General features: G+C 33.5%; 1 protein-coding gene across 4 annotated transcripts in view; it reads left to right on the plus strand.

Moving 5' to 3' along the window:
• The window catches only part of LOC133195777 (dedicator of cytokinesis protein 3-like), a 63,442-nt gene that overhangs the window by 45,000 nt on the left and 5,349 nt on the right, over nucleotides 1-13,093 (plus strand). For 2 of the 4 annotated variants that reach the window (XM_061331712.1, XM_061331714.1), the window contains 13 exons: nucleotides 937-1,035; nucleotides 3,881-3,941; nucleotides 5,408-5,650; nucleotides 5,852-5,938; nucleotides 6,110-6,256; nucleotides 6,371-6,512; nucleotides 6,801-6,970; nucleotides 7,217-7,483; nucleotides 7,666-7,929; nucleotides 8,217-8,311; nucleotides 8,478-8,562; nucleotides 9,926-10,093; nucleotides 11,995-12,052. In XM_061331712.1, the coding sequence (XP_061187696.1) occupies nucleotides 937-1,035; nucleotides 3,881-3,941; nucleotides 5,408-5,650; nucleotides 5,852-5,938; nucleotides 6,110-6,256; nucleotides 6,371-6,512; nucleotides 6,801-6,970; nucleotides 7,217-7,483; nucleotides 7,666-7,929; nucleotides 8,217-8,311; nucleotides 8,478-8,562; nucleotides 9,926-10,093; nucleotides 11,995-12,052 (1,886 nt within the window). Of the gene's footprint in view, nucleotides 1-936; nucleotides 1,036-3,880; nucleotides 3,942-5,407; nucleotides 5,651-5,851; nucleotides 5,939-6,109; nucleotides 6,257-6,370; nucleotides 6,513-6,800; nucleotides 6,971-7,216; nucleotides 7,484-7,665; nucleotides 7,930-8,216; nucleotides 8,312-8,477; nucleotides 8,563-9,105; nucleotides 9,233-9,925; nucleotides 10,094-11,994; nucleotides 12,053-13,093 lie in introns of those variants that run through there. The other 2 variants (XM_061331713.1, XM_061331715.1) reach the window with 2 other exon arrangements.

Genomic DNA, 13,093 nt, shown 5'->3' on the forward strand with positions numbered 1-13,093 from the left:
ATATAAAATTGAAAGTTATTTGTAAATTCAATATTAAAAAAAAACGGAAAAAGAGGGGTATTTGATCAACCGCATAGCATTAAGAAAGTGGTAAAATGATAAAGCCAAAGAAAAAGCAACAAATGTTATTCTTTTCTCATAAAGCAGGCGGTACTGTTAAATGACTGGAAAATAACGGAGATAACACCCCTCATTAGAAGCAGTGCAAATAATGACTAGAGCAGACAGATCCCATGTAGTGATGACCCATACTCTTACTACAGGGGGGTTAGGAGGAGATTAGCCTCCAATCTAGCTAATTTACACATTTTCAATTTCAATGGCATCCAATACACAGAATTTAAAACGTGAAGTTTGTATTTACCCTTGTTTGAGTTTATAGGTATTTGATGAGGGGACATACCTATAAACTGAGTGAATTGGGGGAGTGCTATACATGTAAATACATATAAAGTCCTGGGGAGTGGTGGTGTACCTATAAAGGTTTTGTTCACTTCATTAAGACCCAGACTCCTTGTCACCTTTCAGCTGAATATAAATAATCCAAGTCTGTATTTCTAAGACCAAACCCTGCTCCTTTGGGAGTCCTGTAGAGGTTGGATTCAGGAAGTGAATAGTTGCTGCAATTGGCAGATTGGATTAACCCACTGCCATCTTGTTATTGACAGTGGATATATTTGTTTGACAGGAACCATTTTACACTTTCTGAGTGATGACACATCACTAAGCATCTTGGCAAACAATAAATTCATATATCATATTTTGTGTGGATTTTATTCTACAAAGGAATACTTTCAAATTGTACCAACAACACTGGTGTATACAATTTTTCAGTTAAACTTCAGTGTACTATATATGTGTTCTGCAGCATTATTATGGGACTAAAGCACAATTATATAAACATTTAGATGATAAAATGGTAAAATTCTTCCACAGATTGTTGGATAAAGTTGAGAAAGAACCAGAATTGAAGGAAAATGGCCGACAGTTTGTCCTATCTGTCACCAACCTTCTGGAGAGGCTGCTGGACTATAGGTAAGATTTGAGGGGGTGAGGACATGGGGGGGGGGGGCTGTAAATGTGATTTATTATGTCAATACTTCTAATATTTGAAAGGTAACATGAATAGAGAAATATTTTTTCTTTTACGTATTGGCAAACCAAAACATTGATTAACTTTGTGTAAGAAAAACTACAATAATTGTTTATTAAGGAGAAGCAGGAACTTGAGCCGAAGTCAAAGAAATCTGGTCCATCGAATTTTTTCATATTTTATATCTTACTAATTTAGTATATCCTACATATCTTAAAGCAGTTTTGTCATCAAATTTCTTCACTTATTTTAGAGAAACTGCCAAAAATATTGCTACGTTCAGTTTTGCTACTTCATGTTTATGGGTCCATTATACTGGCCTTTCTTACACAGAAATAATATGAATGTGGATATGTGCCTCTTCAAATATTTCTGAATATGAATTGAGTTCAAAATTTTTATTTCACATTGCATATGGATTGGATTAATTATGTTCTTTTTAAGAAAACTTTAACCACAAAAACATGTATGAAAAAAAAAAAAAATTATCAATCAATATTTCAATATTTATAATAGAACTAAAGTCCTTTATATTATTGTCTAACTGTAGCAATATTGAAAGGTTAAGCCTACCTCAATGTTCTACAGGACATCTTTAAACACGACGTAAGCGTGATAAAAACACTTCATGTTTACATTCTCCAAGTATGAGAAAAAACAAATATGACGTCACATGCAACTTTGCAAGCAAAATAAGATATACAAAGAAACACTGTTACCATCCACGAAAAATTATGATTGTGTTCCTGTTTCAATTTATCTCAAGATCACCATGCATTCAGGGTTCGACACTAACTTTTTTACCTTGGTGGACCGCAGGTCCACTAGTCAAAAATTATTGGTGGACCTTCTTAAATTCTGGTGGACCTTCATAAATGTTTGAATTAATGAATGAATAAGAATTCATTACACAAGGCTTGAAACTAACTTATGTACTCAGTCCAGTCAGACTAATAAAGTATAAGTTAACCAGTCAACAGAATCAAATCAATTAGTCAGGAGTTTTCAGCAATATTGTTAAACATATTTTCAATAATTAAAAAAAGAACACAATTTATATCTTCAAACAATAGTAAAAGCCTGCATTTATTTCGCTTCCAACGGTAGATAAAAGTTGAATCCTAATTGTTCATATAAACAGGTGAATATAAACAAGTGAATTTTTCATGTATCTATGGCTAATTTTTTTTTAACTACGATGCAAAACAAAAGTATATGTATTTATTTATTGTTTATATGTATTTATTTATTATTGTTTTTAATTATTATTCATTCAAATAAACTGCGATGATATGATTCTTTTATGTGATATTATGTATAGCAGAAAAAAAAAACAGGAACTGCAGATACATGTAATGTATTCATAAAATATAAATCACGCCTGTTTGAAGATCTAAAAAATAAACAATGCATAAATGCAGCTGTCAATCAATTCTAATTATCTCCAAACCTGGCCATCAGTGTGCGTTCAGGCGTGAAGTGATTTCCTGTTAGCCAGTGTACATTTTCACACCTTTCTGTGCATTAAACAAAGGACAGACTGACTAATTTGGCACGAATTTTACATGCTACTTTTTCAAGGTCCGTGTTAAATGTTCTTGCGTCTCAGTGTTATTGTTATTCTGCAAGTTTGTAACAAGTTTGGATGAATTAATCGTTTGATTTACGGATGTCGATTTTTAGGGGGAAAAAAGGAATTTTACCGTGTTTTTTAATACAGTGTTTAAATTTTAAGTGGACCGACGGTCCACCTAGTCCAGAACATTTGGTGGACCTTCCAATTTTTTGGTGGACTCGGGCCGCCGGTCCACCGTTAGTGTCGAACCCTGTGCATTGACTATCACCTGTTTGATAAAATAAATTTGATTGTGTAATCAATATGTACATGATCTTTTTGCACTAACAGATCAAGAATTGGTAAAGGCGCAGAGTAGGGAAACAGAGGATTGGACAAATCTTCTTCAGAATTTATAAATATTGATATGAACATTTGAACTTGAAATATTTTTATATAAGATGAAGAAGCACAACAATTTGTACAAAGATTGTACAAATATTATCTTAAGCATCAACATTAGCAGAGATTGTGACGTACTCTATTGCGTCATGAGTCCTGCTTCCCTTAACTCTGGCGCTCGTTCCATGATCGGAAGGTCATGTGTTCGAATCACAGCCGTGACTGACCTAAGTCGATAAAAAATAGGTAGCAACTGTTCCTTTGCCAAGCGCTCGGCACTTTGAAGTGAAAGTTGCGGGTCCTTAGAATGAGACTTTAAAACCAAGGCATTGTGTCACAGTAAGCGTTGGCACGATAAAGAACCCTCACTGCTCAATGGTCCTGAGTGTCGAGTAAAGGTCTAAATTTGAAGCCTTTCACCGGCATATAGTGACATCTCTATATGAGTGAAAAATTCTCAAACGGGACATAAAACAACATACAATCAATCAATCAATCAATCCCTTAACTCTGTGGGTGAGCAATTCAGCTGCAAATAAAAATAGTTTCCAGAGATTTTCTTTTAATTCACCAGTGTATTATTTTCTACTTTGTGGTGTCTGTATAGTAAGAAAAGTGTAAATTCATTGGAATCTGTTTATAAATAAAAGCTGTACAGCTGCCCTTAAGATAATTTGTTTCATTGTGGATCTGTTTCTGTTACAATGTGGAGCTGCAGAGTTACGTGGGTATATTGTATTATGGCTGTTTCTTATGTTCCAAAACAGCTTTTTAAATGCACAAAATGATAAATTCATGCAAATATTGACTCAAGTTTTTTTCTTTTTTAGGCAAGTTTGTGGAGGGGAGGACCATAAAAGCAGTCATATGAAGTGTACCTTCAATATACTGGTAGGTATAAAGTAACAACTATCATACAAATCTGGTAAAGATCTAATCTACCAATGTACAGTCTCATCTTCAAGGCCAAAAAAGCAATATGACTCCTTAGATAGCCCAGTGTTTGTAATTTTGAGTGGCGATTAATTAACTTTTGGGTGGTTCTGGAATTTTGAGTTGAGATTAATTAACTATTGGGTGGTTCCGGAGATGTAGGTAATGAACCTTGTGTGCTATTGAGAACTTTGTGAGCAATGTGAACAGAGAAATGGCAGAGTTATATGTTGCAATGGTATATAGCTTGGTGATTTAGGGTGGACATGGATCAGAAGAGATTCTAGGGTGTCATGGTAGTGTCTGTTTGTACTTTTTGTTCCACAATCATGAGATTTATACAATAATAATATTCACATGATAAAAAAAAAAAGAAATCGAAAAAAAATAACTTGGTCAATGATTTAATTTAGCCTTGGTGCCATACCACACTTATCCCTCAGTAAGCTGTTTAATAACCATACACTGAAAACAACATATGGTAGGCCTCTTAGAATCCACTCAACCTCCGAGAAGTTGTAAATTGTCAAACGGAATGAAATTTGATGTGATCAACTGTAGCTTAACAACTTGAAGCTTTTCTTTGGCATGGTTCATTAATTAAGTCAAAATCGTTAGACTCTGCAGGCTTCCTCTGCCGACCCTCCTTAAAAAACAGAAGAGAAGAAACACATGGAAACCATTCATCTGAAAGAATGATCTATGGTGAAATACCAAAAAAAAATTCACTGCCAAATTTATAAAAATAAAAATCTATTTATGAAGCCGGAGATGATCAATCCAGGTTGTATTATGTAATGTGGAATGTTTTAGCTTGTTTATAAAAAGGAGATTGAAACACCCACCCAATGCTGTGTGTATGAATTCCAGTCGCTTTTCCAAGCAGCTTATTTTGTAGTCAAATAATTAAAAGTAGTGTTTTATATATATAGTATTCATAATGGCAGCAGAAACTTATTAATAATAAATCTCAAAGGATCATTGTGAAAAAAATTGCTTGAAATAAGTTTTGTTTAGATGAAGTGAGCACTATTCAGCATCATTTACTTATCCAAACTAAGAATGCTGTATACATGTATTTCCTTTATAAGTTTGGTACATATAATCATGATAATACTGTATGTGTACTTAAAAAAGCGGGCTTATTTTAGCGGCTTTGGCGTAGACAATGATGCGCTAATTTATGAATACTGCCAAGAAATCATTTATATATACAATACAGGACACAGACCTGTGTAGCGCTAATTCCTGATTATGATGACAAGTCAATACCCAATGATAATGCTAAATTTTAAATACATCAATTTATGTCCACATACAGTATTGCAAGAGGTAATGTGCTTAAAGTACCAGAGGTTTTCCCTGTTCTGTATTTATACTGACATAGTTTTATGATTAGTCAAATTAATTTGATTTTTTTGTAGAATTTTTACAAGGACAACACAAACAAAGAAGAAATGTATATTCGGTACATTAAGAAGCTATACGACCTTCACCTCACCGCTCAGAATTACGTGGAGGCAGGGTTAACTCTGAAACTGTATGCCCAGCTGTTACAGTGGAGGGATACAATGAGGAAGGAGGAGCTAGACTACCCTAACCAACCAGAGTGGGAGAGAAAGGAGAGGGTCTACCTTCAAATCATGGACTGTTTCGACAAGGGCAAGGTTAGGATTTATTTTTAACTATAACAGTGAAGTGCTACATAACGGTGTATTTCTGTAACATTCATTTTGACTAGGTATGTACTGGAACTTTATTTTGGGTTCTGATTACATTTTATTTTGTCTGTAAATTGATAAATGTCCTTGTATTTTAGATTGCATAATAGATATATACACCATAAAAAAAATTCGAAACTTTTTCAGGTTTGGGAGTATGGTATTCCTTTGTGTAAAGAGTTGGCAGAGGTCTACGAGAAGAAATTTGATTACAGGAAGCTGAGTAACGTTCTGGCAAGTATACATCTAGGTCAAAGGTCAAATCTGTCATTCATCATATTTTTTGAAACTGCATGGATAACTTTCATAGAAAATAAAAATTTAATGAATAAAAAATGTATGCTAGAGTTTTTCCTTATGTAAGTCATAGATAACCTTTTTATCATTCTATTTTGCCTTTAACAGGAGAGACAGGCTAGATTTTTCAGTAATATACTAGATGGGGTCAAAGTTCAGGAGGAGGGGCAGGACAGACCCGTTTTCTACCCCCGACAAGAACCAACCTACTTCAGAGTGGCCTACTATGGACAACTCTTCCCACTTTTTGTTAGAGTGAGTCAAAGTTTATAAGCTAGGTTATACAAATAATGATGCTTGAAAGTCCTGGTTTTCATACAGGCAAGTGGTGTATAAAAAACTGACTGATCAAGAATTAAATTCTTTCAGAACAAAGTGTTTATCTATAGAGGAGATGAGTGTTTAAAGCTACAGGACATAATTAATCAACTGAAACAGGAGTACCCCATGGCTACCATCCTACAGTTCACCAACACCATTGATGAAGACAAGAAACAGGGGGAGGCTCAGTGTAGGACATTAGTTAATTCCCTTTGTATATTAAGCCTTCATTAAATCTACTCAGTGTAGGACATTAATTAATTCCTTTTGTATATTAAGCCTTCATTAAATCTACTCAGTGTAGGACATCAGTTAATTCCCTTTGTGTATTAAGCCTTCAATAAATCTACCTGGTGTGGAGAAAAAAAAAAAAAAAGCAACACATGCTCAACAATTAACTTACTATAATTATTTATTTTTTACTCGAATAAAGGAGACAAGAATAAGATATATTTCTGCCTGACATTTTCTGTTTCAGACATACAGATTGGTAGTGTGAAGCCTCGACCTGAGGACAAGCCTGAGTTTGTATACAACACAAATGTGGCTCCTGAGATTAAGAACTTTTATGCAGTTAATGATGTCAGTACATTCCAGTTTGACAGATCTTTCCACAGAGGAGAAAAGGATCCCAATAATGAGTTCAAGGTATCCTCATAAAACATTTGTCATCAAAAATTGGGGCTGGTAATTGGTCTCGTTGCATTATGAAAAAACAACATTTTCCTCAAAAACTAAACATGATTTTCTAGGTGATAAAATGGTGACTTAAATTAAAAAGATTTAATATTTGATATTTATGGATATTAGGAAGCAAATTTCAATAGCGAATAATGTAATCAATGTTTTGATGTTAGTAAATTCTGATGTCCCAATTGTTTTCTTTTTACCCAGACCCTTTGTACGGAGAGAATGGTGATGCACACAAACTACTGCTTCCCTGGGATTTTACAGTGGTACGAAGTAATTAGAACAGAACATGTGACTCTTAGTCCTGTGTGTACCGCTAACGAGGCTGTCAAATCAGCCTGTAAAGAATTACAGAAGGAAATTGACAAAACTAAAAAAGACTCTTCAATTGATGCCATCAAGTCTCTGTCTATGAAATTAAATGGAATGATTAGTGCTTCAGTTCAAGGGGGAATTCCTAAATATCAGGAGGTACGATTTTCAAACTTTGAATGTATTAATTTAAAATAAATTGGTTTACAGCATTGTGATTGAAATAAGGATAGCCATTTTTATATTTGTAAATGTCATATTTGACAAGGCTGCAGTGTAAAGTTTTGCACACATGGACATTTTTAGGTTTCTTGTTTCATAAATTAAACTCCATTTTACAGGCCTTCTTTACACCAGAGTACGAGAGACTTCACCCCGAGGAAAGGGACAGAATCCGAGAGCTGAAGGAGCTACTGAATGAACAGGTCAAGCTACTGGACGCAGGACTCCACCTGATGAAGACCATGGACCGAGTACACGGGACGGGTTTATCTGACATGCTGCGGTCACTCAGTGAAATCTTAAAGGAGATTAAGGAGAGTCTAGGCATGCAGTCATCATCTGTCCACAGGACTTCCTCTCATCTCTCTATGACTTCAGTAAGGGTAGGTATCCTCAGTAACTAAAAATGTCTACAGGTTTTTCTTGCTCTTTTAACTAGACGATCCCTGAATCATTATCAAGAGCAAAATCTTAACTGAATTTCATGAACTAAATTCTTTACATGTATATATAGATTAACCTTGTGAAAAGTATTTCTTGTTATGTATTTTAAATCATTGCCTATAGACACAATGATAAGTGCATTCAAATATTTTTTTCCTCGATGATGAAAATTGTTTTAACATTGCTTAAAAATTGTCAAGGTAAAATATGAATTATAATACAACAGGAGGTGAATCGACGGTCGGACTCTGGAGTGGACAGCATGCTAGTCGAGATGAGGCCAGGGACCCCGGGCAGTGGGTCCCTCCATTCTTCCAGCAGGTAGGTCAAGTAGTAATTAAAATCCATGTAGTTCACATGGTGTGACTGTTTTGTTAATTAAGAAATGATAAAAATACACAAATATATAAATACATTAACCATAATCATATACTTGTTCTTTGATATAGTAACAAACGCAGTGATGATCCTTACTTATTTTTTTCAGTAATCGTTCGTCTGGTTACTCGGCTGATGCAGTGTCAGGAGACCTGGTTGACTTGTCAGAACCAGAACCAGTTTCAGCACCAGAGGTTAGTTGTCTGTCCGGCTCTGTTGATTTTGGTGTAGCGCTGTAGTATAGCTTCACTTTTTGTACACCCTGTAGATTATAACATGTAGATAAGGAATACTTGATATTTCTTTTCTTCAAAAAACTGTATTTCATGTACATAAAGGATTTGATTTTAATCTGATTTAAAAAATTTTTTTAAAGCAGTTAAACAAATTTCATTGATGCCCTTAATACCATAGCAATTTTTTTCATATAATTAATACTAATTTTTTTTTTTAATAGGACCAACAGCTTAATATTTACATTAGAGTGAAAATAAATTATATATTACCTAATTTGAAAAAAATGGACAGAAAATACTTAATCAAAACAAAGTAAAAATATTTATAGGAAATAAATATTTATACAATGTAGTGAAATGAACACTAGTGTAATTCCTATATCACACCAAATAGTCCATAACTTGCGTTTGTGCTAAAATTTGTATGTGCACATTTAATAATATTTTTAAACTGAAATCACCAAATTTTGTTGTTATTTTTTTTTATTATTTAATTGGCAGAATGTGCTGAAAAGTAAAAAGAAGAGAAATTTGTAACGACAAGCACTAATTTGTTAATACTTTAAAATATCTATTTCAACCTGTCAAACTTTTTTTGATGAATAGCAATTCTTGCATTGCCTTGGATTTTCTTTTTATATTGTACTAATCTCACCTACTATTTATGTTGTCGTTATATTTTTAATTACTTATTTATTTAATTTTTTTTTTCTCTAAAACTTACTTGGTAATTTGTTTTTGATTGTTTTGTGTTGTTTAACTAATTCGTTTATGTCACCGTACTCTAACTGTTAATAGAATCATTTGTCTTGTAAATAATATTAAACATTCAATTTTAATAGATATAAATTATTGATCAAAAAGCCTTATGTGCCCCATATATTTGAAACTTGTAAATATTGAATGGGAACGTTTAAGTTGAGAATCAAAGTGAAAACAATGGATGGACTGTTGATTTCAAGTTTGATGTGAATACATATGGACTTGAAGACTTTTATATTATATGTTATAACGTACATGTGTTTATATACAAGACTAACAGAAAAATATTAATCCTGTATCTGTTCCTTTCTTATTCGCTAATTATACATATATCAACTGTAGTTTAGCTACAAATTATAAGTACCGTAATAGTACCATAGAAGAAACTAATAACCTGTTTTGTGTTATGTAGCAGTGCATGATTCTGTGTATGTAACAGTGTACCCACCTGACTGATAGGTCCCTTAACTTTTCCACAGTGTTTGCCTGAATAGCATGCTTTGCTAGTTTGTCTGTGTAGATATCCATCTCACTACTTTTTTCATGTCTGCATGTTCAGAACTTCACAAATCTACTTGACCTCTCACAACTCAAGGGAGTGAACTCCAACAGCAAGCCAAAGAGGCCATTGTCCTTGATACATCCATTTAGATCAGACAGGGGACATAAAGATCGTTCCAAGTCCGTCTGGTACGGTTCAGGATCTACAAATTCTATGCTTCTTGAGGTAATCATTATTCCCTCCCTTGCACCAGAGTCGGGGCTGGTTTGACGTTGTTGATTTATTGTTGGCCGTTGACATGATGCAGATGAGCATGTTGTAGTAAGAGCTAGATGTGTCTGAACTTGGATAAGAGGTTTGCCCTTTGGATTCGTTTTGCAGTTTCCACAAGTTAATTTTGACAGTGGAAGGTTTGATAGTAAACTATTTGTATTAAGTATTTCTACACATTTTTACTATATAATCCTTTACAAACTTTCTATTTTGAAAATTTCACGAAAATTTCATAGTTATTGTTATCATCATGAAATTTTCACTTTAACTTTTATCATATGTCTTTCATAAGTTCTGCAGAACTTACGAAAGACTTGAAATGAAATTAAATGAAATTTTAACTGTTATTTGTAGTATTTTAATGTGACTTTAAGAATGGTTTCTTGGTTAGACTTTTGTAGTTTTGATTAATAGGAATTTACATAAGATGAAGCTCAAAGTTCTGACAATGGTGCATGATTTGTGAATTTGTTATAGTGATAGGTACGGTAGAAATATTTTATCAATATTGTTATAAAATGCAAAGTTTGTAATGAATTAGTAAAATTTAACAGTGTAGAAATACTTTTGATCCTTGAGTATATAACTGACCTGTGTTTAATGTCTTCCCTAAGCTTACAGTATGAGGAAGCATGGGTATGAAATGGCTGTAGTCTTGGGCTGTAATCTTAACTATTCCACATATACTCTCTTGGTATGGTATTCTTTCCAATAGAAATGTATTGTTCCTTTCTTTGCCATAAACAATCATCAGATGTGTGCTTACATGTAAACAGAATAGATAATTATGTAATGCCTGAATTTAGCCAGCAGTCAACAGTTACCTTGTATGTAATAAAGAAAAAAAAATACAAGGGCGTCATATTATTTTACTGCCAAACAAACCTGTAAATTAATTAACAGGAGTCAAGTGAAAATTTACATTCAGTTGATGTCATAGAAAAGGTCACACCAAAATATATGTTGCATAAAAATTGCACTAATTCTTTATCCAGATTTAATTTTCAGAATCTCTCTTTTAACTATTGATGAAATGGGATGAATTCCATGGCAGAAATTTAGTTTATTTTTATAATAACATAGGTAGTTAAGCAAATTTGTGTTGTGTTTGAATTTGAGCATAACAATCCTTGGAAAGTCAATTATGCTCTCAGTACAGAATAAAGAATTAGGAGATGTGTACAGTTTTCTCCCTTTGTGAATATTTTATGGAAGCAAAGTGGGGGAGGAATGATATAGGGCAATATCATTAATCAATAATAGCTGTTGTATAAAGCAGCCAAATATAAGCAGATAGAACGAGATGATACATCATGATTTAAACTTTGAATACTGAATATAGAGACCTGATTTCTTATGTGAGTGAGGAGGACATGCAGTGTTGTGTAGATTGCTGTGACTACATAACTCTATTGTGTGTGACTTAGTCTAGACTTCCTGCTTAGATATTATATATCTGTCTTTCAGTTTTGACTTTATGTGACAGTAGTCCTTTATCATAGGCCACTCGTGATTAATGTGTGTTCTAGAGCTTTTACATTTATTACTGATATAATTTTCAATTGATTTTAGATACTTTAGGTCTACTTGTTATATATAGCCTGTTCATAATTCAATGTGTTTGTAGGTCTTGAAGAATTTTGTGCTATCTTGAATGAAATCTGTCAGTGTTAGTCAGATTTATATGTTTAGCTTAAGAGACCCAAAAGTGCCAAAATATAAATAAACATTTTGGTATTGCTTCTACAAGTACATACATAGTATATCATCAGTATATATTGTAATTGTACTATTTCATCATTAGTAGTTTCTTGACTTCTAAAAAAGCAATTCCTTTTTTTTCGTTTACACAGAAATCAAAGTTCGGCTCGGAGCCAGACATTACGCACCGTACTTCTTACAAACATCAAGGTAAGTCATAATAAGTACACACAGAGACTTCAAGGTCACGGTTAAAACCAATCATTATCTGCCACTTTTCTCACAAATGTCAAGATAAGAGACATCAGTGTACAGTTCACCAGATACTAGACATTGTCCATTCATTAAAGCAACCATGTCTGGTTCACAATTCAATTTTAGCGATAAACGATAGATTTACACTGAGAAGTCGTAAGTTCTGAAAGAAAATTAGTTATGTGAATAATAATACAAACTTAAAGTAATATTTGTACTTTTACTTTGCATAATCTTAGAATACATAAATAATGTAATATGTCCAAACTTTTGTCAACGGTAATCGTAGGAAAGGTTTGAGAAATACTATATATCACTGTCCAGAAAAATACCAACTTTTTATGACTCGCCGGACATAGAGTTTTGGACAAAAATTCAACTCTTAAAATACCGACTTAGCATATATGGTAAATACCAAAATATTATCACATTCAGAACCAGACGTTACCACCATCCTTCTTATAGACTTCAAGACATTACACACTTAGAACCAGACATTACCACCATCCTTCTTATAGACTTCAAGACATTACACACTTAGAACCAGACATTACTACTGTCCTTCTTATAGACTTCAAGACATTACACACTTAGAACCAGGCATTACCACTATCCTTCTTATAGACACTAAGATATAACACACTCGGAACCAGACATTACCACCATCCTTCCTATAGACTTCAAGATATTACACACTCAGAACCAGACATTACCACCATCCTTCTTATAGACTTCAAGATATTACACACTTAGAACCAGACATTACCACCATCCTTCTTATAGACTTCAAGACATTACACACTTAGAACCAGACATTACCACCATCCTTCTTATAGACACTAAGATATTACACACTTAGAACCAGACATTACCACCATCCTTCTTATAGACTTCAAGATATTACACACTTAGAACCAGGCATTACCACCATCCTTCTTATAGACCTCAAGATATTACACACTTAGAACCAGACATTACCACCATCCTTCTTATAGA

This window comes from Saccostrea echinata, unplaced genomic scaffold (genome assembly GCF_033153115.1).
Source record: "Saccostrea echinata isolate AGI-Se365-2 ecotype Australia unplaced genomic scaffold, CSIRO_AGI_Sech_v1 ptg000029l, whole genome shotgun sequence".
In the NCBI taxonomy this organism is placed as follows: Eukaryota; Metazoa; Mollusca; class Bivalvia; order Ostreida; family Ostreidae; genus Saccostrea; species Saccostrea echinata.